General features: G+C 36.2%; 6 protein-coding genes across 6 annotated transcripts; all 6 read right to left on the bottom strand.

Moving 5' to 3' along the window:
• Positions 1-284: 284 nt before the first annotated feature.
• On the bottom strand, positions 285-4,622 carry LOC142976413 (trypsin, alkaline A-like). The gene is made up of 4 exons (XM_076119759.1): positions 2,881-4,622; positions 1,773-1,938; positions 1,043-1,292; positions 285-668 (listed from the first exon to the last, which is right to left on the bottom strand). The coding sequence occupies exons 1-4, from the start codon at positions 2,924-2,926 to the stop codon at positions 384-386; spliced, it is 747 nt and encodes a 248-aa protein (XP_075975874.1). The 5' UTR covers positions 2,927-4,622; the 3' UTR covers positions 285-383.
• Positions 4,623-4,745: 123 nt separating this feature from the next.
• On the bottom strand, positions 4,746-7,208 carry LOC142976399 (trypsin, alkaline A-like). Its single transcript, XM_076119736.1, has 4 exons — positions 7,083-7,208; positions 6,410-6,575; positions 5,731-5,983; positions 4,746-5,073 (listed from the first exon to the last, which is right to left on the bottom strand). The coding sequence occupies exons 1-4, from the start codon at positions 7,126-7,128 to the stop codon at positions 4,783-4,785; spliced, it is 756 nt and encodes a 251-aa protein (XP_075975851.1). The 5' UTR covers positions 7,129-7,208; the 3' UTR covers positions 4,746-4,782.
• Positions 7,209-8,365: 1,157 nt separating this feature from the next.
• Positions 8,366-10,850, bottom strand: LOC142976359 (achelase-1-like). Its single transcript, XM_076119642.1, has 4 exons — positions 10,697-10,850; positions 10,232-10,397; positions 9,404-9,662; positions 8,366-8,700 (listed from the first exon to the last, which is right to left on the bottom strand). The coding sequence occupies exons 1-4, from the start codon at positions 10,740-10,742 to the stop codon at positions 8,401-8,403; spliced, it is 771 nt and encodes a 256-aa protein (XP_075975757.1). The 5' UTR covers positions 10,743-10,850; the 3' UTR covers positions 8,366-8,400.
• A 1,410-nt stretch (positions 10,851-12,260) lies between these two features.
• Positions 12,261-14,048, bottom strand: LOC142976380 (trypsin, alkaline C-like). The gene is made up of 4 exons (XM_076119680.1): positions 13,938-14,048; positions 13,323-13,488; positions 12,786-13,044; positions 12,261-12,584 (listed from the first exon to the last, which is right to left on the bottom strand). The coding sequence occupies exons 1-4, from the start codon at positions 13,981-13,983 to the stop codon at positions 12,294-12,296; spliced, it is 762 nt and encodes a 253-aa protein (XP_075975795.1). The 5' UTR covers positions 13,984-14,048; the 3' UTR covers positions 12,261-12,293.
• Positions 14,049-15,896: 1,848 nt separating this feature from the next.
• On the bottom strand, positions 15,897-18,157 carry LOC142976409 (trypsin, alkaline A-like). Its single transcript, XM_076119746.1, has 4 exons — positions 18,088-18,157; positions 17,658-17,823; positions 16,609-16,861; positions 15,897-16,251 (listed from the first exon to the last, which is right to left on the bottom strand). The coding sequence occupies exons 1-4, from the start codon at positions 18,131-18,133 to the stop codon at positions 15,967-15,969; spliced, it is 750 nt and encodes a 249-aa protein (XP_075975861.1). The 5' UTR covers positions 18,134-18,157; the 3' UTR covers positions 15,897-15,966.
• Positions 18,158-22,769: 4,612 nt separating this feature from the next.
• LOC142976375 (trypsin CFT-1-like) lies at positions 22,770-24,468 on the bottom strand. Its single transcript, XM_076119665.1, has 4 exons — positions 24,322-24,468; positions 23,861-24,026; positions 23,294-23,552; positions 22,770-23,095 (listed from the first exon to the last, which is right to left on the bottom strand). The coding sequence occupies exons 1-4, from the start codon at positions 24,365-24,367 to the stop codon at positions 22,805-22,807; spliced, it is 762 nt and encodes a 253-aa protein (XP_075975780.1). The 5' UTR covers positions 24,368-24,468; the 3' UTR covers positions 22,770-22,804.
• Positions 24,469-26,192: the final 1,724 nt, after the last annotated feature.

Below are 26,192 nucleotides of genomic sequence, written 5' to 3'. Positions count from 1 at the left end.
CAGTCTCACCGAAAGCAGCTGTTCCAGTTGACTGTTAGCCGGTATTTTTCATGGAGCGACTTCCTTTCGGACCACCACAATTCAGTTACCAGGGTTATAAACTTGATGACTTGTTCGCCACCACAGAACAACCTCGACAAGCGTAGCTTAACCTCAGAAATCTATCCGCGCGGCCGTTGTTTTTAAAGCCACGAGCTCGTCATATATTTGAATAAAGACGTTTCTGAGGAATTTTGGGAGTGCCTCAACCAACCTCCATGGAAAAAAAATGTGTGTATTGGTAATACAACTATAAAATCTTTATACTTTGGTTTTGCTACTGCCTAAATGTAAGTATGAAAACTACAACACATTTTAAAGTTGTCCTTTATTTATCACACATTTTAAGCATTATCCCGAATCCAATCAATAAAACGGGAAACACGTACATTAACACCGGGGAACTCAGCTAAGCCGCAGCCGTCACCCCATGAGCAAATACCTACAACGTTGTGATAGTGGAAGAGAGGACCGCCGGAGTCACCCTGGCACTGGTCACGACCACCGACGTCGAGCCAGCCGGAGCACAGCATGTTGTCGGAGATTCCGGGGTAACGTGTGCGACAAACATCCTGACTGATGGTCCAGACTTGAACGTGACGAAGTGTTTCAGAATGTTGCCCATACTCCTGTAATGTTTTATGTTTATTTTATGAGAAGTGACATAATTTTCACGGATAAAAACGGACTACGAAGCAAAATATCCTTTTATTGTACCTAAAAAGTTCAATAATTATAAAATTGAAGAGCACTCTGTAATTAAGATCAATTTACATAAAACGCGAAAACATGGGAATAGAAGAATGGAACTCTTCAAACAAAAATGAAAAATTAAAAAAGTTTTTTTAATGTTACGAGTTAGCAAACACAAAAAAAATGCAGATCAATTGAGAACCTCAAACTTGTTTAAAGTCGGTCAAAATGTAACATGATGATGATAATAATATTAATATTGAAATAATCAGTAATGTTGTTAATTTCTCAATAAATAAATTATACTTACAGTATTGCCCCATCCTGTAGCCCAAGCGACCTCATTGCCGCCCACATAGTAGCCGCCAACTGACGCTGGTTGGACACCAATACCGTACTGTATCCGAGTAGCAGAGCGCATAATAGCCAGGTCGCAATCGAGAGTTTCTGGAGTATAATTGGGATGTAACTTGATCTCGACGACATTGTATACTGTGCCGCCACTGTTAGCGAAGTCAGAACCTACACGCAGACGCGACTTGCTTGGTGCATCCGTGTGGCTACAAGTTGGAAATTGAAAAGTTCAATTATTGGAAATTGGTGCAGCATAACAGCATTACAATCTAATATAATATATATATATATATATATGTTACAGTTATATATTTTCTTAATCCTACCTTTTTATTTCATTTATTGGTGTTACATCCACTGTGAAGTTAGTAATCAAAAAAGGCTGAAAGTTGTTAAGGTTTTTAAAATATTAACCCTCTTATTCTGCTTATAAACACACAAACCTATTTTAGTTAAAAAACTATTATCATATGTTTTCTCTTTTTCATTTTGCTAAGGAGTGTAAGAAACAAAACACTTCATAACCGTTTCATAACTTCATATATTTTTATGAATAAGAGGGTAAATCATTATAACGTAATGTTCAAGACCTTCGGGATGCCTGACTAACTTTGACACCAGGTTGATTACATTTAACGTGCAATGAATGTAGTAGACCGAATAATGTAAATGTTTTTTGAACTTACCAAGCACAATGAGCAGCAGTAAGTACAGATCTCTGGTTAAGAATAGTGCCACCGCAATCTTGATAATGGTTTATTTGATCATAAGCGAAGAGCATCGCTACCATTTCTGGGTAGTTGACGATGCTAGTTTCAGTACCGCCTACGATACGGCTACCGAATCTACGAGCTGTGAAGGAAAAAATTGACAATAAAAAATAATATATACCCTTGTCAATAAGACTAATTTCGTATGGTGTAAAATCGGAATGAATTAAAGTAGAATAACTTCTTAAATTAGCTGTGCTGAGTTGATTGGAAACGCTGGGAGGGAGCGATATACACAGATCATATAGGTCAGGTGCGTAGTACTCATAACTGGCGCGACGGCGGTCATGTATGACAAGATCTATACTAATATTATAAACCTGAAGAGTTTGTTTGTTTATTTGTTTGAACGCGCTAATCTCAGGATTCAGGAACTACTTGTCCGATTTGAAAAAAAATCAGTGTTAGATAGTCCATTTATCAAGGAAGGCTATAGGCTATAATTATCACGCTACGACTAATAGGAGCAGAGTAGTAGTAAAAAAATTTTACAAAAACGGGGAAAATTATGACCCATTCTCGCTTATGTGACGCAAGCGAAGTTGCGCAGGTCAGCTAGTATATTATATGGATCTGAATAGGGTAAGGGAAGATTGTAAGGATTGCACCAAATGTCATTCTTTGGTCCCTGGTATGGGAAAAATACGTACCTATTATTATGCATGGATCGGAAGTTTGACATTTAAAATGGACTTCAAGAGTAGTTCCTAATATATCCGCTAGGTGCGCTGATAGGCATTTGCATATGCCTGTCGATAACTAGCCGGTTTTCGATAGTCGATAGCGGTAGAAAAACGTGTAAAGTCACCCGTGGCGTAGCGGTTGAGATGTACCACTATGACTATTTATCACAGGGGCGTTTGTATGGTATTTAGAGAATAGATAATAAGCAGTCAGATCAAAATTATAAACAACTCTTAATGAGGAGCAAGTCACCTTGAAATAGGTTTTAGTATAAGTAAATTGAAGAGACACCTTGGAATTATCTACATATACAATATTTGAAACAAAACACAATGCGTACCTGAGGCAGCTGCCACACATAGAACTAGTAACGCTAGAACTCGCATCTTGCCGTTCTTTCCTCACACAACAAGAAAACTAACTAATTTTCTTGTATTTATACTGAAAAGTTTGACGCCATATACTTATCGGAGGAAATAGCGGATTATGTATTATGATATTTAAGAATTATGAGAATTGAATTATGTAGTTTCATATGAATGCAATTAATAATTGTATATTGAGGCAAATAAAAGTTTTGTAACCTTTTCCACATACTACTTTTAATAACAGAGTTTTACAATTTTCGGTGACTAAACTTATGAAGGAATATTTCGACGATTCTATTTTTCAAGTTACTCTAAAGTCTTAAATAGATAATATCTATACGAATATTATAAAGCTGAAGAGTTTGTTTGTTTGTTTGAACGCGCTAATCGCAGGAACTACGGGTCCGATTTGAAAAAATCTTTCAGTGTTAGATAGCCCATTTATCTAGGAAGGCTAATATATATCTTGACGCTACAACCAATTGGAGCAGAGTACCAGTAAAAAATGTTACAACAACGGGGGAAAAAATCACCCATTCTCTCTTATGTGATGCAAGCGAAGTTGCGCGGGTCAGCTAGTACCTAATAATTAAAATTAATATATACACATGGCTCCTCTTATTTATAATTCATTGCCAAAATCTATTACCACCTTGCCATATAAAAGATTTTACATTCATCTACGAGAATGGCTGGTACAGGAATGTTATTTCTCATTAAATGAGTTTCTAGAAAAAAAACCATGTTAATTTTATAATTTGAAAGGAGTAAGAGGAACATATTAGTCGGTATAACTTGTGTGATATAATATTGTAAATTGTTATTAACATGTTTTTCTTTTATTGCATTTTATTATAGCTTTATTTTGTTATTTTTCTTTTGTTCTAGTAATAAGTTTAAAAATACTTAATTTGCATGCCAGAACTGTTGGCAAATCTGTTGAACTTACCAATTGTTAACACTTTTAATGTACCACATTTAAGCAAATAAATATTTATTATTATTATTATTAAATGCTCCTAAGTGACACCATTTTTTTTTATTTATTTGGCAAAACAACGTTTGCTGGGTCAGCTAGTAGTAATATTATACAAATTAATAATTAAACATGCAATTCGGTTAAGTCATATTTCATTACCCCGACATTTAAAGTCATGTGCATTTTTCAAATGCACATTTAATCAATAATAGTGAAATAAAAAGAAGCAGGAAAATCTTTGAGTAAAACTAGTGCAACGTTGATATCTGTAGCTGTAAATATAATACACCTCATCCGGTACATGATTATCATATATTATTTATTTGAAAAACCTTAATCAGCTTATTTCAGAACAAGCTTATTTTGTCATTTAATAAAAGATTGAAAGGAAACGCAACAGTAGCTCGATTTCCTGCATTCGGTTACGTCGGGCAAGCGTTTGACTTTTGAAATGACTAGTAAAATTGTTTTTGTGAAATACATTAAGAGGGTTAATACATAGGATATTACTTAATAATCAATAATGTAAGAAACTACCTGGAAAGGATTTTTTTTAATTTTGCTGCTAAAACAGTATTATATTAGATCGGGGAAAAAATCTTTTCGCATTATAGTATGTATGAACTTGTAATAAAATCTTTTCTCTGCACAAAAAAGTATAAAATATAAAATATTTGGGTACCTCACGAGCTCACTGAAAGAAACCTAATGAACCGTGTACTCATTTGTGATTCTTGAAGCCAAAGAAATTTTATTACAAGTTCATACATACTATAATGCAAAAAGACTTTCTCCCAGAACTAATATTTATCAGTGAGTAGAAAACCCAATAGATGACGAATAATGAAAACAACAACATATTAAATAATATTTAATTTGGCCCATTATAAACATCTTATGCATTATCCCGAATCCAATCAATAAAACGGGAAACTCGTACGTTGACACCAGGGTAACGAGGTAGAGCACAACCCAAGCCAAAGGAGCAGACACCAACAACGGCACGATGATGGTAGAGAGGACCGCCGGAGTCACCCTGGCACTGGTCACGACCACCGACGTCGAGCCAGCCGGAGCACAGCATGTTGTCGGTGATCCTTCCGGGAGGATAACGCGCACGACAGATATCCTGATTGATAGTCCATACTTGTACATGACGCAGATGTTCCGAATACTCACCATGCTCCTGTCGAAGAAAATTATGTCATTAGAAGCTACAGAATAATTTATTTATTCATCGTATATCTAGTGTTCAACCTAATTTCAAAGTTGTCTAACCCCCGGGTTCTGAGGTACGTTTAGCGGTAGTTAATATATTCAATAGCATAAAATTCATATAAAAAACGTTTTTAAATAGATAAACTACCGCTAAATCTACGAAGAAACCGGGTATCAGCCGCCCGAAAGCTTCTGACACGGCCTAATAACTTTGTTTTAATTGACAACAATCGGGACCTACTTTTTACGTGCCCCCTAAAGTAGGGAGACACCCAGCTCATATACTTTTAAATCAGGGGTCCCAACCTTTTCTTAGTCCGGGACCACTTATATATTATTCTTGTTAGTAGGGACCACTATGTGAGTATATTAAAAATAAAGTGTAATTATCATCCCGAAATTTTTTCATTTTTAAATCGTTCTCGGACCATATTTTCACTTCCACGGACCACTGGTTGGGTACCACTGATATAATAATTGACTATTAATTGAAATGTCTTCCCATAACAACTTAGACTACTGATCGTTCACAACCTGTGAGTGCTAGAGCGCTACTAGCTATTAGTGCATGGCAGAAAATATTATATTATACTCAACCAATAGAAACGAATAGTGCTAAACTTACAGTCATACCCCATCCAGTAGCCCAAACGACCTCGTTGTCATCTACAGTATAGCCGCCAAGCGTTGCTGGTTGAATGCCAGTACCGTAACGTATAAGAGTAGCAGAACGCAAAACAGCTAGGTCAGAATCCATGCTCGCTATGTTGTAATTGGGATGTAGCTCGATGTGCACAACATTGTATACTGAGCCACCACTGTTAGCGAAGTCTGAACCAACACGCAGTCGCGACATGTGCGGGAGATGCGGGTGAAATCTGTAAAGCATTTTTGGATTAGAAAATTGAATAAGCAATTACTTTTGTATTATTCCTTATTAAAGTGGCCAATTCATACAGTGGACATCTAAACATTTTTAGGCCTTTCAATTGGCCTGTATATTGTTTGGGAAAGATTATAACTGAGTTGTAGGCTGCCGTACAAAGCACTGAGATGCTTAACTCAAGTACCGCGAGCTCAAATACTATCTGGGTAAACAGTGCATGAGAGCGGCTATAACGACCTAGGACGCATTTTCATTGGTCGTTAACCTGCATGCGGGGAGTCTCTGCGTTTGGGTTAACTTTCGGGTTTTTTTCGGGCTCCCTTATCGACCAATGAAAGTCCGCTCTTAGATAAGCTAATAGAATACTGTATACTTCTTTATAATTTTGGTTTGTTCCATTTATGTTCTACGAACTTACACAACGCAATGTGCAGCAGTGAGAACAGATCTTTGATTGAGGATGATGCCGCCGCAATCGTGTTTATGGTTAATTTGATCCGGAGCGAAGAGTAGAGAAACCATTTCAGGGTAGTTGGTGATGCTGGTTTCAGTACCACCTATGATGCGACCACCAAAGCTAGCAGCTGGAAATGAAAAGAACAATTTAACATGGTATCACGCATATAGCATCCAGAGATATAGGAGTACAAGATACACCAACGTTGTGCCTTTGCCAATGATACTCCCGTGTCACAAGGGGCAAGCCGTTGCCATATTACTAAACTCACTACTTAATTATAGTCGCCCGGAGCTTAGTAAGGTATACTAAGCTACGGGCTGCTACCCGCACTAATAATTGCTCTTGTGTCGCGTGGACTTTTACACACATATTATACAAACAACAGGCACAAAGCACAGCCAGACCGTTATATAACCGTTAACTCTTTCGTGGCTCGAGAATTCAACACGAGATCTCGTCTTTTATACTACCAGCCAAACTACAGAGACGGTCCCTTCATCTTATGTGATAGTCGATAAGGTGAGTCTATGCTTCAGTCGTGATGCTGGTCACCAACAAGCTATTGTTACTGCTTGATATTAAATAAACCGAATGAACGATGAAATAAGTTCATATTTAAACAAATAAATACCTGAGGCAGCTGCCACAGAAAGAACCAGCAACGCTAGAACACGCATATTGCTGTTCTGTCCTTCGAAGGTAAATGAAAATTATTTCTATTTATATTGAAAAATACTTCTTGATATAGAGTTTATCGGATAATATTATTAGATTAAAGAGGTAGTCATTACTGACAATAGATGTGTTCTAATAATAAAATATAATCCTGTGATAAATACAGTGTCTATAATGAAAAAATAATAATAAAAACTCCGACCGAATGAAATTAAGTATTTTTTTTTAAACGTCATTAGTTTGCTTCTGCCATTGGATTTTCTGCCATTGCCATTGGACCATTACAGCTTATGGAGCTCATGTATATGAATATAAGCTATAAGTATATACCCGTGTAAATATGGCCAGAAGATAAAAGACCTTACTTTAAATCTTAATTTTAGCGACAATTTCTCGGCAAACTCTCTGTAATATGCGTCTAAATCATCGTACAATATCCGCTTGGGTCCTTTGCGTTTGTCTTGAACACGCTCTGACACCCAATTAGTCCCAATATATTAGGTCGGGGAAAAAATCTTTTCGCATTATAGTATGTATGAACTTGTAATAACATCTCTTTGGCTTCAAGAATCACAAATGAGTACACGGTTCATTAGGTTTCTTTCAGTGAGCTCGTGAGGTACCCAAATATCAAGCTTTTTTGTGTAGAGAAAAGATTTTATTTCAAGTTCATACATACTATAATGCGAAAAGACTTTTTGCCCGATCTAATATTATGCCAATTATTCAAAATATTTATTTGACCAAGAAAATCTGTGGGTAAAACTAGTTTGTTATTGATATCTGCCCGATAACAATATATCTGCCGATATATTGTTAAATCCTTATTAACGCCACTTTATCGGGGTTTTTCATTATGAATTAATTTTGACAGCGTATTTTAAATTGGAACGACGTTGATGTCGTATTTCTTGTGGCTACAAAATATTGACATTTAAAATTGTTTTAGAATAGTTCTAATGGAATGCGCTAAGAGCGCTGATATCCATATATGTATATAATATTAAACAATAGTAATGAAGCAATCGTCTATTTAAATTATAGTAAATTAAAAAAAAGCTATTATTTTTTTCATGTTGATTGCAATACAATCGAATTGACCGAATAATATCTCAAGAAGTGCTAGCAGCAACCAAGGTATAAATAAATAAATATAGACAAATTGTAGTATGGCCAATGGCTATCCATATTTAAAGATAGCATACAATTCGTTAGCTTTAGGTTAAATAAAAATGTTCACTCTTTCTAACTATTTATTTCACTAATTGCATAACTTAAGCATTTTCTTGAATCCAAGTACTAAAACGTGAGACGCGTGCATTGACAATAGGGTAATATGTATTGTCACATCCGTTGCTCCAAGAGGTGATTCCAACAACGAAATGGGCTAAAAAGTTTTGGTAGAGAGGTCCGCCGTCGTCACCCTGGCATTGACCACCGTCTGCATGTCCCCAGGTAGTACACAACATATTGTCAGTGATTCTTTCAGAGCCGTAACGTTGGCGGCACAAATCCTGACTTATAACCCTAATGTTATAGACCTTAAGAAGCCTTTCGGAGAATACACCATATTCCTGTAAATAAATAACTATTTTAAAAAAATTACAAGACGAATTCCTGTATTTTTTTTATGTTTTACTTCGCCATTTGCAATTGTAGTCCCATACCAAGGAGAGGGTGCTTATATCTATACTAATATTATAAAGCTGAAGAGTTTGTTTGTTTGAACGCGCTTATCTCAGGAACTTCTGGTCCGATTTGAAAAAATATTTCAGTGTTAGATAGCCCATTTATTGATGAAGGCTATAGGGTATATATCATCACGCTACAATCAATAGGAGTTGAGTAACAGCAAAAAATGTTACAAAAACGGGGAAAAATTTCACCCATTCTCTCTAATGTGACGCAAGCGTAGTTGCGCGGGTCAGCTAGTTACATTATATATACCAGGAACGTTATCAACCTCTGCGATGCAACTGAGGTATATTCTAATATAAATTGAAAAGCCTCTCCCTCTCGGGAGGAGACCTCTGCTCATCAGTGGGACAGGTATGGGTAAAAAAATATAAAGAAAAGGCTAACCCGGAAATCGAAACCCTGTGATCAGGAGTCGTGTACCCACACGATAAAGGCATTCATCATAGTATAATGGCTTGTTTGTATGTCTTTAACTGAAATTCCAATGACTGTACTGATTTAAGTATGCTGAAGACCACAGCTGTTAATTTATGATAGCATAATAACCGCAGCAATCAATGAAAAAAATGTTTAACTCACAGTCATACCCCATCCTACAGCCCAAACCACGAAGTTGTCACCAAGTTGGAAATTGGAACTAGCAAGGCGTGCTGGTTGGACCCCAAGGCCATATTCTATGGTAGTGGTAGAGCGCAAAATTGCAATGTCGGAGTCAAAGTTCCACCGATTATAATTAGGATGTGTTGTGATTTGGTCAACGGCAAGAACAGTGCCTCCACTGTTAGCATAAGTGGAACCTATACGCATACGCCACATGCCTGTGAGATGTCTGCCATCACTGAAAAGTAAAATATAATATTATTTTCATTTACGAGTTTCTTTGACAATATCTTTTCAACCTATACTGTTCCATTGTCGCGCAATGGTCTCCCCCAAATTTCAGTCTCTATCAGTTTGACAAATACATAATATATTTTTTTCATTGTAACTAGTTGACTAACTGTAGCGCGATTCTGTACCGTACTGTCGAGTATTGAAAGTTTCACATTTAGAATGTACTGCCAAAATTAATTGCTACGACGCCCGTTAAGGCGCTGATCAGATTAACATACAAAATTTTGTCGATGATAAGCCCATTGTCGGCAGTCGATAGTGAGTATAGTAGAAATATAGTAGACAGTAGGTAGTAAGAATCGAGTTACTGGTCAGTAGCAAATAATACGAGAAGCAAAGTGTTATTTATCAAGTTGAATTTGTTTAGGTATAAACCTTATCTTATGCAGTATGACCATACGTTTCCATCAAATAAAGAGCCCTGTCTTTGGTTCGAGCCGGTGCAAACTCGTAAAGATTTCATGCAAAAAATATACAGTATAATACAAATATATAAAATATAATATAACTTACTCGAAACAGTGAGCAGCAGTAAGAACAGATCTTTGGTTAACGATGCAACCTCCACATGCCTGTCTATGATTAAGTTGATCTTCAGCAAAGAGTAAAGCTACCATTTGGGGATGCTCTCGAATGTCGGAGTAGTCACCATTTATGATCCTGCTACCGAATCCATCACCTGGAAATGATAACAAGGTTTTTGTTCATACTCGTTACAATCAGGTCCCACTCCGCTCTCCCTTTTCATCATCATTTGCGATGTGCGAGTGTTCTTAGACATGTTTGATGAAAATCGGTTGAGCCGTTAAAAAGTTGTAGGGGGTGAAAGTGAAGGGAGGAGAGGAAATTTACTCGAACGGGATCTCGAATAGCTTCGTATGATGAAAAAGTTGGTGGTTGGAATATTGGAAAGGCTTAAACTAACTAGCCAAACTATAAAATATTTAAATTTTCAATTAATTAAAGTTATGTACATACCTAAAGCAGCTGCCACACAAAAAATTAAGAATACCAAAACACGCATTTTGCATGCAATTTACGCACATGTCCTCGACAAAAACTAAAATATAACTGTTACCGAGCTATTTATTTCTACTTCCGATAACAAATTAGTCACGTCTACTTATCGGATTAACATTAAATATTGATTGCTTGTAATCATTTATAAAATAAAATTGTCTACCTAATAACGTTTAAAATAGTATCATCAAAGAGGCCTAATATATAAAAAGAAGCTGATAGCTGTAATAAACGTTTACTCGTAGTTAACAGTTTTTAAATTTTTCTTTTAATTGTTTCTCATAAAAAAATCTGGTTTTTATAATTTAAATAGTCAACAATTACGCTAAAACATCAGTAATATAAATCTCCAATTTCTAAAACCAAGTGATCAGCCAAAAACAAGTTTAAAAAGAAGCAGGCAAACCAAAAAACTAATTATTTAAAAAACTAATTAGATGCTAGTATCAGTACTTGTGACTTGAATACCCGAAATCTGATTCAGAGATTGTTCACGGATCCATATTAACAGTTATCAAGATATTTTTAATCGACCTGATAAGAAATGGTAATTCCAATGACAAATTAGTCAATTACTACGTCTTGTATTTTAGTGTAAGACCGCGCCATTTTTTGCGTAGTTGCAGTTTACGCAAATGCTATCGCTTATGATTATTAAGGCGCCCACAGCCAGTTGCGGTCAATGGTCGGTAAACAATCTGTGGGTTAAGCAACCTTTTGCGCGGTCATTCCATATGGGTAACCGCATAGTGGTATTTGAGCTGGGCGTCTCCGTGCTTCGGAGGGCACGTAAAAAGTCGATCCCGGTTGTGGTCTGCTAAGACAACAGTCGTTAAGCCATGTCAAAGGCCTCTCGGGCGGCTTGAACAACTTTGACACTAGGTAGAACACTAACCATACGACAAACAAACAATTGTAGAAAAAATAAACTGTATTTACAATTAACTTTGCAGGTAATTGATTTAAATTGAAACTATTTATTTATATAGAGTAGAATAGGACATTTGATCGTACCTTGAAGCACAACTGCTGCTATTGTATTTTGCTGGAATAAAATTGTCAATTTTAAATTTTTATGTAAAAGTAGGATTGTTACGTTATTAGGAAAGATAATAATGAAAGTTTTAAGATATTTTAAAGCAACACAACAACAACTGTATTGAGAACTTTTTTAACCCATTACTGTTCCACAGCAGGGCAAAGGTCTCCTTCCAAACTAGGGAGGAGTTAGGCCTTGAGTCCACCACGTTGGCCAAGTGCGGGTTGGGGACTTTGCGTGTCCTCAATAAATGTATTAAACTTTTAGGCATGCAAGGTTTCATCACGATGTTTTCCTTCGTGTGATAATTCTGATTCACTCATAACTTTGAAAAGTCATTGGTGTGATGCCTCGGGTTTGAACTTGTGACCACTTGAGCGAGAGGTGCCAACTTAAACCACTCGGCTATCACTGTTTTATTATATTGAAAATATCCTATTCTAACTAAGGTAAAAAAAAATGCAAGCTATAAAAAAATGTAGGTACTGAATTTTCATATTTTATTGTTTATACTTTTTAAGCATTATTTTGAATCCATTGAGCAAAACGAGACACGCGTACGTTGACACCAGGGAAACGAGCTTGAGCACAACCATCGCCCCATGAGCAGACACCAACGACGACGCGGTTGTGGTAGAGAGGACCGCCGGAGTCACCCTGGCACTGGTCGCGACCACCGACGTCGAGCCAGCCGGAGCACAGCATGTTGTCAGTAAGCCTCAACGAGCCATAACGCTGGCGACAAACGGCCTGATTGATAGTCCAAACTTGGACGTGACGAAGCTGCTCAGATGATATTCCGTGTTCCTGTTGAATTAATTAAGATTTTATTACAAAAGAGCAGTAAGAGTTATAAGTACTGAGTAAGGATTTACGCAATCATAATACAATCATGCTTATAACTATCCTGCCATTTTTAGGATCAAATGCAACGTCAACGAATAGCACATCATCGCGTTACTTTCTGTATTAGGTGTTCAAAGGAAAAAAAATAATTGTTATGCTTACAGTCCTTCCCCATCCGGAAGCCCAGACAACCTGGTTGTCAGCAAGATTGTAGTTGGAGCCAGCAATTGATGCCGGTTGGATTCCAACACCATAATTAATGGAGGAAGCAGTGCGCATAATTGCTATATCAGAGTCAGAATTCCATTCGACATAATTGGGGTGCCTCAGGATAGAGGCTACACCAAGAACTACACCACCGCTGTTGGCGAAATCAGAGCCAATGCGCAGCCGCCACATGCCAGTAAGATGCCTGCCCTCACTGAAAATCAGAAACAATTTGATTAGAGCGTTATATTACTAGGTTTATTTCAAACACTAACCGTATCCTAAGCCTGCTGGCTGGTCGGGCGGAAATGAAAACATACTTCTTACTTATAATATTTCAAATGCGAAAATTTTAATGTTTTTGTGTTTGCATAGATGATTGTTACTCAACCAAACGAAAACTACCGAACGGATTTCTATAAAATTTTCTAATTAACCCAGATAATCCAGTTGGCTCAAACTTTAACAGCTATAAAAAAATATTATACTTACTCGAAACAGTGGTTAGCAGTAAGCACTGATCTTTGGTTAAGGATGATGCCGCCACATACTTGTCTATGATTGAATTGATTTGCAGCATAGAGCAAAGCTACCATTTCAGGGTAGTTACGAATGCTGGTGACAGAACCACCAACGATTCTGTTACCGAATTCTTGAGCTGAAAATAAGAATAAAATTTTTATTTATACTGTATTTCACATAGTTGATTTTAAATGCAGTGCAAAGTGATTTTATATTTTATATAAAGAATTCATATCCAAAAGCAGTAAATAAATCCAAAATAATTTGAAAGAAAATATAGATATTTTTAAATATTTCTTCTTATTTCAAAATAGTTTCAATAGTTTCTTCATCATTAGATTCTGTTTGAATGTCTTATAAAAACACAAAACCTTAGAACCGTTGTTGCTCCAAAAGACCAATTTTACGTAATCATTATTTTTAAAATTCAATGCAAAGTCCCCAAACCGTTCTTGGCCAGAGCAGTGGATGTAATAGAACGGGTTATTTTTATGAAATTAAGATCAAAATTTCAAAGTCTTCTTAGAATATTGTAAGATGCAAATGATTGAAAGTAAGATCTTTGGTTCAAATTATGATACATACCTGAGACAGCTGCCACACAAAGCACCAACAACGCTAGAGCACGCATTTTGCCGTTCTGTCAGAATCCTTCAGAAGATGACCATTCTCTAACAACCAGCTGTATTTATACTAACAATTAAGTTTCAATTAACTTATCAGATAATCTTGCGGATTACAATTGAAACAATTATTTACGATATAAGATTATTTTATTTATATTCAAATGTAGCATAAATAGATTTTTCTGTACATCCCAATTCATTGACTTGCTCTAACTCCAAGACATATTTTGAAAGACTTTCTTCGATTTTGTCAAGCAATATCATTAAGCAGTATATTCTTTTTTTTCTTTAGTCTGTTTTTTTTTTAAATACAACTCCCGCACTAAGAATTGCTCTTGTGTATTGTGTAAGAATTGGACTTTTACAAACATATAAACAATGGACACAAAGCACAACCAGACCCGAAACAATTATTTGTGGGTTGCACAAATAATTGCTCCGTGTGGGTATCGAACCCACGACCTCCTGCCGCAGGGGTGTTGGTGTGGTGACCTAAACCACTGCGCCACGGAGCCCACCAGTAACGAAGCACTTGCTCCCGAGTCTTCAATAGTTCTATAGTTTTTGTGTTATGGCCAGCAATTCCAAAAATTGTCTAGATCATCCCGACATCTACGTTTGAACAAATCTCGTTTGTGCTAACTATCTTTTGGCAACCACTTTTTTACGGTTACTCACAATTTTTGTTGGCTAAAGTACCTACGGGTATAGTTTACATTAACAGTTTTAAAAGTACCAAAAATGTCAATACCTAGGCAGGCGGACCTGCGCGTAATACTAGCATTCTACACTATCTATGGTGAACTGGAATATCCCAAATCATGTTTATAATTGTCAATTATTCTTTATTATCAGGGTTCAGGAAATTCCAACTGATATTGTCAATCTTAAGCAAAGTTGAAAGATATATTTTAGTATAGCTTAGATTGTTGTAAAATTCGGGACCTCACACGTAGCATAGTATTTGATCACTAGTTACTTGGAAAATATTTGATGGTCAACCTTGGTGTCACATGATTTTTACTAAAAGTTAAGTTCAGTTTTTTTATTTCCTTAATTTGGTTTATAATTCTATCGTAGGGCAAAAGCTCGTACTTTGAGGACCTCGGTTTCTGAGGTACATTTAGGGGTAGTTACTATATTCAATTATGCTTAAGCCCATATAATAAAAACATGATAGTTTGAATAGTTAAACTACCGCTAAATGTGCCTCAGAAACCGGGTATTAGTCACTTATACCTCATTCAATAAGTTTTCTCTAAAAACATTTATCTAATAAGCTTTCTTAAATTACACATTTAAAAGTGAAATTAAATCATCAATCATAACTGGAAGAGCAAAGTAAGCGTTACCAGCCACCAGGGACTCCAGGTATCGTGACTGTCACCAGCTCAGTTCGTTATCATTTGACAATATTTCGAATAGTTTATTTTTTGCTATCTACTTACGGTAAAGGCAAGATTCAGATTAGGCCGTTTACATAAACGCTCCGTGCCACGACGGCCTAACTTCGCCAAAAAACAGTAACGGTGAAGAAATATGAAATAGTAGAAATACAATAAAATCCACTTGCGTCAAAATAACGAGGTAATCGTTATTTATATTATATTTTATTATTGATTATTAACAGTATTCGTTTATTAATTAGTCAATTCCGTATATAGCAAAAAGTGTGACGTAAAAGTAAAACAACCACACTAAAGGCCAATAGTGAAAATGTGTAACTTCTTTTTGTGCATCTTTTATAATAAATGCAAGTATCTATTTCTTCTAATTTCAATAAATTTGTTGAGCCATAATCGTTTTTCTTCTATTTTATTTAATTTAAGATTTGACTACCTAAGAGCAGAAACATGATTTTATATTTTTTTAGCAAACTTTTATAATTAATTGTTGGCAGGTTTTGGACATAGGCTTATAAAAGATCGATTATAAATATTGCAACATATATTTATTATAACATTTTTATTTCACTCATTCAATACATTTTAAGCGTTGTTTCGAATCCATGTAACAAAACGGGAAACACGTACATTAACTCCGGGGTAATAAGGATCGGCACAATAAACACCCCACGAAGTAACACCAACCACATAGCGGTTGTGGTAGAGAGGACCGCCGGCGTCACCATCGCACTGGTCACGACCACCGACGTTGAGCCAGCCGGAGCACAGCATGTTGTCAGTAATTCTTGGGTGACGCTGGCGACAGACTGCCTGATTGATAGTCCAAATTTGAACTTGACGAAGCTGTTCCGAGCTTGCACCAAATTCCTGTTGCAATAAAATAATCTGATTAATTTCAGTGTAAAAGTTAATACTTGTAATTGATTTAACAGGAATTAACGCTAAGACACTTATTAAATTGGCTTGCCATTTAGTCTGCGACCATAGTCAGTGTAAACTGCGCCGCACGTTAGGCATTCCATGGTTAAAATGCATATTCGCGATAAATCCCGTATCCCATTATGTAATCTATCTATTTGTTAAGCCCATTTCTACCCACTGTTGAGTGTAAGCCCCCCTCGGTATGCCATTTTTATGACCTTGTCTGATTATGACGTAATTAACATTAGAAAATATTACGATTTTAATTAAGATCATTATCATTATATAATAGACTATACTTACAGTACGACCCCAACCAGTAGCATACACGATCTGGTTATCAGCTACATTGTAGCTAGCAAGTGTTGCTGGTTGAACACCAGGGCCATAACGAATGTTAGTAGTTGAGCGCAAAATTGCAAGATCTGAATCGTAATTCCTTCTATCATATCTTGGGTGTATTTTCATTTGGGCAACGACGAGCACTGTGCCTCCGCTGTTTGCATAGTCAGAGCCTACTCGCATACGCCACATGGCAGGGACATGCCTGCCATCACTGAAAAGCAAATTAGTTTATTAGATTATAGCATGTTGCGACGTCCTAATCAAAACATAAAAACACGATTGTCACACTAGTCTACCCGTGTACCGACATCGTGTCTCGTATCTTTAAGCAAAGCCGTGGCAGAGAGACAAGGTGACAAGAATTTGCCATAATAATATTTAAAATAGCATTAATTGCAATACTTACATAACCTTAGTAATCTAAAAAAAGTATATTGCGAAACGTAAAGACGGATTTTTAGTATCTTTTAGATATGACAAATAGCTAAGGCAAAGGCGCGGTACTGACGCACTGGTGGTGGTCTAAGCTTGCAATCTGTCGTGGCTTATTCACTCTAGCGCTTATCAAAATCTCTACCAACGCCATACGTGGCCACTGCAGGAACTATCTACACTGTGTACTATTGTATCGCTTCTGTATTAAGTAATAATAAATGTAATTATTCCGTATTTTACGTCTAAAATTAAATATCATGAATTAGATCTTTCAAAATTTCTTAATGCCGCTGATGCCTGTCTTGTTCCTTCATATTACGCCGTTTCTGTGCAATGCCTCTATATATAATAATATATTTTCAATTTACATATTTTAGTGCGGTTTCCTTCTGTCGTCACTCTTAAGTAACGTAAGTATGTCAATTTAAAAAAATATTTTAGAAAAAAATGTTCTTATAAAATGTGCTAGGAGCGCAGATCAAGGAAGTTTCCAAATTTCTCGAAGCGTACGCGTTCATAGCAAGTTATCGTAGAAAATATATATTCGATTAAAAAACGTTATTTGCACTTACTCAAAGCAATGTGCAGCAGTTAAAATAGATCTCTGGGTAATGATCATGCCACCGCAAAACTGTCTGTGGTTAGCTTGGTTCCTGGCGTGGAGTAAAGCAACCATTTCGGGATAGTTGCGAATACTGGTGATGGAACCACCCATGATTCTGCTGCTAGCTTCATCAGCTGAAAATAGGAGATTTTTTTAAAATATATTTCTCATATTTTCTAGTCACGATGATAGCGTATTCTATTTAGTCTATCCAATTGCATCAAAGGTTGTTAGCTGTGTTCAAATTGAAATAGGATACGCTAGATGAAAGATCAAAACGACGGTTTAGGTAAATAAGGCTATTTAATTACGCAAATCCTCGCCTTTACTGTAATTTGGAATTAATATTTTTTATAAAAAATTTAGATTTATGAAGATGATATAAAAAAGATACATACCTGAGGCAGCTATCACGCAAAGAACCAAGAACACTAGTGCACGCATTTTGCCGTTCTGTCCAAAGACTGCAAAAAGATACTTACTGTCTTTCATTTACCTGTATATATATACTTACAAATTAGTCACCATCAATTTATCGGATCTTCCGGATTAAAATTGTACTACCATTTACGATGAATAAAAATATAATTCATAATATATCATTAATATTAAATATGATAGTGTTTGTTGTGTGTGCCATCATTAATAATACGCTGCTTCCCCAAATTTATTTCTTTAACATTTTCTGCCCCTAGTGGTTCACCGCCGTACATAGGACCAGGTGCGTTACTTTAAAAAAATATATGTACGAAAACTTTCACGTTATATGGTAACCTTAAAACTGTACGCCTATTAAGTATAACCAAAAGTGTAGGGACGGTTTATCAAAATATACTTTCACCGATTTGAATGACGGTGCCATATAATGCTTAATATCCACATTTAGAAAATTTCGTGACAAATCAGTTGGTACTTCTCAACTTAGCAATCTAACTAAATGTTTTGTGATCACCGACACCGGAATTGTTAGTAATTTTCTTTTGAATACAAATCGTAATTAATTCCGCACTTTGCTAAAAATCGATATAGAAAAGACGGTCAAAGAAAAGTGAGTGAAAAAATACATAGGTAGGCAAACCAGCGTGTAAAAACTAGTGTGCCATTGATATCTGTAGCTAATTGGAATACCCCAAGTAGAGTTTATTTCCACATTTCCTCGTGATCGTTTATCAGAATAATTCTCAATGGAATCGATAACGTAATTCTTTATTAAAGTTAAAAAGTATTGCTCATATTGTCTTTAAATAGAGATATCCATAATGTTGTATCACTTACGCGTGGTGCCTCAGCTGAAAGGTACGTCGTTTTATTAAGCTTAAAATAATTTAATTCGAATTAATAATAACATAAACGCATACAATAAAACTTGTCCATTTCATTCGAATTTCGGGCAGAAGAGATCTTAGCCATGTATTCACCACGCACTGGGCAAATGCGATTTTAGGAATCTAGCAATTCTCCAAAGACTCTAAAACATTTTTCGTTATATTTTCGTTTACTGGTAAAACAAGTGTTTGTTGTTTGTTTGTCGTATGGTTGGTGGTCAACCTAGTGTCAAAGTTGTTCAAGCCACCCGAGAGGCCTTTGACGTGGCTTAACGACCGTTATCTTTGTAGACAGCAACCGGGACCGACTTTTTTCGTGCCCTCCGAAGCACGGAGACGCCCAGTTCAAATACCACTATGCGGTCACCCATCTATGGAATGACCACTCGACTATCTCTTTATCAAGAAATACAAAACAAAAAACAGCAAATAGACTGCAAATGGAATGGTGTTTAAAGAAATTACGGCCTAATTTCTTGATATTAAATCTATAGATTGCTGATCACATAGAATGTTATTAAAGTTATTATTTAAGATGATTTTGCTCCAACGTGTTTGTGTCGTGTAATCAGTAAATTGTGATAAAATATGGTCAAGGTACTTATAGCTCAAATCCTATTAAGATCATAAGATATATTATTACATATCTAATTTTATTATCTATATATTACTACGAGAAGCAAAAACTTAGGATCCCTTTTTACGAAAAACGTGCGGACGCAGAAGTGTGAAATTTGGCACACTTACAGTCTATGTGTAGGAGGAGTAGAGAACGCTAATATTTTTTAACTAGCTGACCCGCGCAACTTCGCTTGCGTCACATAAGAGAGAATGGTTTAAAATTTTCCCAGTTTTTGTAACATTTTTTACTGCTACTCTGCTTCTATTGGCTGTAGCGCGATGATATATAGCCTATAGCCTTCCTCGATAAATGGACTATCTAACACTGAAAGAATTTTTCAAATCGGACCTGTATTTCCTGAGATTAGCGCGTTCAAACAAACAAACAAACAAACTCTTCAGCTTTATAATATTAGTATAGATAATGTTGCTAATAATGTACATTAAATCAATAAATAAAACATTGCACACACTCCCACGCATTTGACATTTGTCTATATACATAAAGCACCGATATAGACATGGAGTGCCGTCTTTTATGTTTACTTGAGGTCTTACTGAATTTCATAAATTTTCATATTAAATAACTTACATGGGACACTCAGAAAGTTTTGCGAAACTTAAAAAAAGTGTTCTACAGTGTATATATTTTTTATTCTATCTTTTTAAGCATCTCTTTGCTACTGTTTATATGCGAAGTTTCGTGCAAGTAAACCATTTTTTGAAAAACTTTTCCTAATACTTCTTAGACCCCTTCTCCTTAGCCTATTTGAAGGCCTCTAGCGTATCTTCAAGCGATGGAAATGAATTTTTTTTGAGATTATTTTTTTTATTTGTGTAGTGAAAACAAGTCACTCGGTACCTTATTAGTGCTATCATAAGAACGACCACAGATTCAGACTAGTGTAGTTCCCCTGAACTACACTAGTCTGAATCTGTGGTCGTCGATTGCGTCGATTGCGCTTGTCGATTGAATCAAATGACTCCCTAGTCATTTGATTCAATCGACAAGCGCTCGGGTATTAAACCGGCAGTTTGGGGAGTGCCGTACATGATTGTTGATTTTAGATATTTGCTGATAGAAATAATAAGTTCTGGATATTGTTTGGTACTGTACTGAAGTACTTGAATACTGTTATTATTTTTCTGAAGAAACAAAGACCATTTACCCTTTTATAGTGTATAAACTAGGGACTAAAGTATTTCCTTAGCTTCTCGATCGCTTAAACTTTGTGTCATTTGGCTCATTTTGAAACAGTCTAACTATCGACTGGGTTTTTGTTTCTAAACTGTATTACTATACTAGCTGACCCGCGCAACTTCGCTTGCGTCACATAAGAGAGAATTTGTCATATTTTCCCCGTTTTTGTAACATTTTTTACCAGTACTCTGCTCCTTTTAGTCGTAGCGTGATGATATATAGCCTATAGCCTTCCTCGATAAACGTGCTATCTCACACTGAATAATTTTTCAAATCGGACCAGTAGTTTCTGAGATAAGCGCGTTCAAACAAACAAACAAGCAAACAATCTCTTCAGCTTTATAATATTAGTATAGATTTCAGTCAATCAACTATCCTAGTGCTTAAAAACGAGCCAAGATAAGCCTGAATTAAACTTACTTATCAAAACAAATCACTATTCCCCACGAGTCTCCTTCCAGGCATTAGTCAGATTTCGCGGCACCTAGCGCAAAAAATTCCTCTTATGCAAAGGTACTCGAGAAAATTCCCCAAAAAGCTTCCTGAATGAATTACAATATATTTTCAGTTTCTCCATACCTAATTTGCCCATGAAATAAAATTGCATGTTTTACTAGTGACACGTTTCTTTCCACAATAACCGGCAAAAGACGACTATATTTTCTTTAGTGGCTAAAGTATGCCAAATTCTCTTAATTTTCAAAAAAATAGTTTTCGCACATTTCTCAAAAGGTCCTTAATCCATAAACCTAGTTTGAAGTCAGTAAACCGATTCTTCTAGTTCTGAGCCACGTTTGAAATCGTGAAATTCTATCGCCCCGAAATGTTCTCCAGGCAGTTTCATTTCTTAGTGAGACATGGTAATTAATTTTTGCTAAAAATAAAATTTTGATAAAAAATGTAATATGGAGCTTATGAATTTATACTCGTAAATAATGTATTTTTTAAACAAATTGTAACCTGACACTGTCTCATACAAAAGAACTGTTATTCGCAAAACTTTCTGAGTGCCCTAGTATGTTTAATTATTGAGGTCTTACTGAATTTCATAAATTTTCATATTAAATAACTTATAATTTAAATTGATTATAGTCGAGTTTCGACTATTGGGCGACCACTAGTATACATGAATATTTGAAAGCAAACTTAGCTTAAACGCGTTGATAAAATAAAATTAGTCGACCGGCGAAAGTGTTAATAATTTAAGTTCTTTGTAATATTTTGACAATAATCGGTATTAATGCTGCATGTTATACCAATTTAGAATTCTAATAAAATTTAGAAATTATTTATGGCGTGGGCCACCATACATTTTTTTTTCACCACAAGTGCTCAAAGTTGCACAAATGTTGTTAAAGATTATAAAATTCAACTTTGAATGCATAATTTAAATAAAAAACAAGTAGTAATAACAAAACAAGATTGTAGATTCAATAGCACATCTATTCAGGATTTATTTGCAAAAAACCGATTTAAAAAAAGCCTCAAATTGTGATCACAGCATTAAAAAGAACGAGTTTAAATCACTTTCTTAAAAAATACACAAAGTGGCCAAAATCTCAAAAACTATGATACTTGTGCCAGAGGTAAATTTTGATATTTAGATCAGTTGGGTTGTCGCCCATCCGCTGGTAAAGGATTATCCATTATTTACGCCACACCCTGTATATAATTCTATATGCTTTGTTTGTAAAAGTCCTCGTACGGTTATCAAATCTTTCATTGTTTTCTTACGGTCTAGGTACTATGGATTAGCAAGCCTTTGCCATTTTAAGTTACCTAACAAAATTCGTTCTTACATACCGACAGAAGCGAAGATCAGTAATTTATGTAAAATTAGTCGATAGTTACCTTAGACTATAATTATAAAAAAGTGTAAGTACAGTTACTGGGCTATAAATTGAATAAGCAAATTATAATAAAAATAAGTATATAACATTAAGCCTTTTATTTTACATAACAGATGACTTAAGCGTTAGACTGGATCCAAGAAGTAAAACGGGAAACACGTGCATTAACACCGGGATATCTGGGATCGGCACAGCCCCAGCCCCATGAGCAGACACCAACGACAACACCGTTGTGGTAGAGAGGACCGCCGGAGTCACCCTGGCACTGGTCGCGACCACCGACGTCGAGCCAGCCGGAGCACAGCATGTTGTCGGTGATTCTTGATGCACCGTAACGCTGACGGCAGACGGCCTGGTTGACGGTCCAGATTTGAACGTGACGGAGTTGCTCAGAGGGTGATCCTAATTCCTGTTGAAATAAAATGAGTTGGTATTAGGAGCGTATTTTTTTCTCAGCCAAGTATTCTATCGGTGACGTCGTAACATACTTTTGATTGGAGATAAAATCTCAAATTACGATTGTGATACTTCGCATTTCTTTGAATTCGTCTTTTTTATAGGACTGTAGGGATTTTGATTTAAGTAGTGTAGATTATATAGTACTTACAGTCGTTCCCCATCCTGTAGCCCATACGACCTGGTTGTCTCCCAAGTTGTAGTTGCTGCCAGCAATGCTTGCGGGTTGGACATTGGTGCCGTAGCTGATGGTGCCAGAGACGCGCAGAATAGCGACATCAGCATCCAAGTTTGCGGCGTTATAGCTAGGGTGGATGATGATTTGGGCACTGTTGAACACTGAGCCACCACTGTGGGCGAAGTCTGAACCGACACGGGAGCGCCATCTTCCGATGTTGTTCCTCACGCCGCTGTAAGACGAAATATATTGATTAGATAATTCAAATTCATAGAACGATAGAGATATGACAATTAGTTTCGGTATTTTGTTGATTTTAATTGAAGAGGGGGAAGGAAGTGCTTCTGCTACGATAAGAACAATATGCGTGATATTTTATATATTTATATCGTATTATTACTTGTGTTCTGAAAGGAAGACGTACGTATTTTGGCTTTATTTGTTATTGGACATAGTTTACATAAAACCGAATATTCTAGTTACGAAAAGAATTTTATGGAGATACCGAATGTATAAGACATAAATCTTTTATAAACTTACTCAAAGCAGTGAGCAGCAGTAAGGATTGATCTTTGGTTAACGATAGCACCACCACAGCCCTGTCTGAAGTTCACTTGATTGGCGGCGTACATCAAACCAGCCATTTGAGGGTAGTTGCGAATGCTGGTGACGGAGCCACCAATAATTCTGTTACCGAATTCATCGGCTGAAAAATAACACGAAATTTCAATCAATCAGATCATATTTTTATTAAAACTCAAATTAGCTAGAACCAAACCAAATGTAGCTGACATCAGATGTAGCCAAATAGACAACAGATTTAAGATCACCAAATACACAGGTTAAAGAATCTTCTAGCAAAAATATCATTTTACATTCCTTAGATTGCTCAGATGACCTCTAGATTTATGATATTACAGACATTGATGCAAATTATGTAGACCAATATTTTTTTTTGGAAACTGTCTGATGTAAGAAAATAATCTTAAAAAGATACATACCTGAGGCAGCTGCCACGCAAAGTACCAACAACGCTAGAGCACGCATTTTGCCGTTCTATCCAGAGACTGTAAGAAGCTGACCGGTAGCTAAACTGTGACCAGTATTTATACTAACAATTTCGTTATCATCATCTTAACGGATAATGCTTGATACAGACGGATTAATATCCTAATTATCTTTGGCGTTACATATATGCATATGTATGTATATACGTAATTATAATTATTTTGTTCTAACAGTTGTACCATCAATTTGACCATTATAAATTAACCTAGGTGTTACGACTCTCAAGTACAAAATACTCCTGTAATATAAAAATATCAAATCTGAATAAATAAGATTCAAGTAACATTCAGTCAATGGCCAATATGTGTAGATTCAACCAAGATATTTTTATTCAAAAAAAAATTCTTTAGCAATAAGTAAATTAAAAAAGAAATACTTGACTAAGTTTATCCTATAATTACCAGATTGGTAATTTTTAAATGATCGGTCACGAAATATCAAACATATGGCGTAGTTCCCAAGTGTTCATGTACAAACCGTACGCGCGGTCTAAGTAGCGGGCAAGCTAGCGGTGTCGCGCGCGACCCGCGCTCCCGCGCTGCGCGCTCGCGGCAATATCAAACGCGTGATGATGTTCGTGTGTGTTTACGTCGAACTAGCGGTGGCGGGCGCGATTCACTCGCGACGTCAAGTAAGTTCAGCTAGTTTGAGCTTGTCGCTAGAAACAAACGCCTGGCGGCCAACGTGAACACAAATCGCCACGTCCCCACGCTCGCGACCGCCACCGCGCCCGCGCGTTCCAACGTGAACAAGCACTAAGTCTTGCCTATTGATGTGAGTCACATGATATGAAAGCAAGCAGATCTGCGTAAAAAACTAGTGCATCAAGTTATTATTCCAAGATGCCTAAGACGTAGACATCTTATCGGGGAGTACATGAGCTGATAGTACACTATCTTAAAATTGAGATATATTATATACCTTTAATGAATGATCCAACAATACTGATTCAGTAATATATGAATTAGATTAAGATAACAAGTATTCCATGAAATCAGTAAGAATTCAGGTGTTACTGCTACATAACATCTTTAATCCAAGTCTGAAAGAATAGGCACTATTTTTTCGCCAGTGGTGTGCGCAACAACGCAGAAGGCTATCGCAGTTAGTCGTGTAAGTCGGTAGAAGATAGGTGTTTAGACTCTCAGCTTGAGTAATCAGGATTTTTTCGGATAGAATAATAAAAAATGTTTCCGACTACTATTGTGTATTATGTTTTTATTAAATTTAATCAATGCAGTATGTAACTTAGAATTTTTAGCAACATATTTATGTCATTTATTATGAGCAGTGAAAACCGAGTGATATAAGTTGGTACCTCCCACGCAAGTGGTTGCAGGTTTGAACCCGAGTTAACACACCAAAGACTTTTCGAAGTCATGTGTGTATTAGAAATAATTATCGTTTGTTCCAACGGTGTAGGAAAACGTGATGCAACCGTGCATACCAGAGAGTTCTTTAGAACAGTTCTTGAAGAAATGCAGAGTCTCAAATCCGCAAGCGGCCAGCGTGGTGGACTGAAGACCTAACCCCTCCCTCATTAAGGGAAAAGCGGGTTAAATTTATTTTATTATAAGTCTGGTACTAGCGGAGTGGCCCGACTGCGTACGAATATAATATGATTTATCCTGTTATTTGCATTCCAAAATATAAAAGAAATCCAATTAAGTTTAGTTGCTGAAAAGTTATGCGCGGAAATACATGTCGGTGATTCATTTTTATTTACATATATGTGGTAAAAGAAATTACTTCTAAGGTAAGAAAAAATTGTTTCACACCATAAAATACCATTTCAAGTAATGCT

This window comes from Anticarsia gemmatalis, chromosome 1 (genome assembly GCF_050436995.1).
Source record: "Anticarsia gemmatalis isolate Benzon Research Colony breed Stoneville strain chromosome 1, ilAntGemm2 primary, whole genome shotgun sequence".
NCBI lineage: Eukaryota > Metazoa > Arthropoda > Insecta > Lepidoptera > Erebidae > Anticarsia > Anticarsia gemmatalis.
Note: the sequence above shows the minus strand (reverse complement) of the source record. Positions and strands in the feature narration are given on the sequence as shown.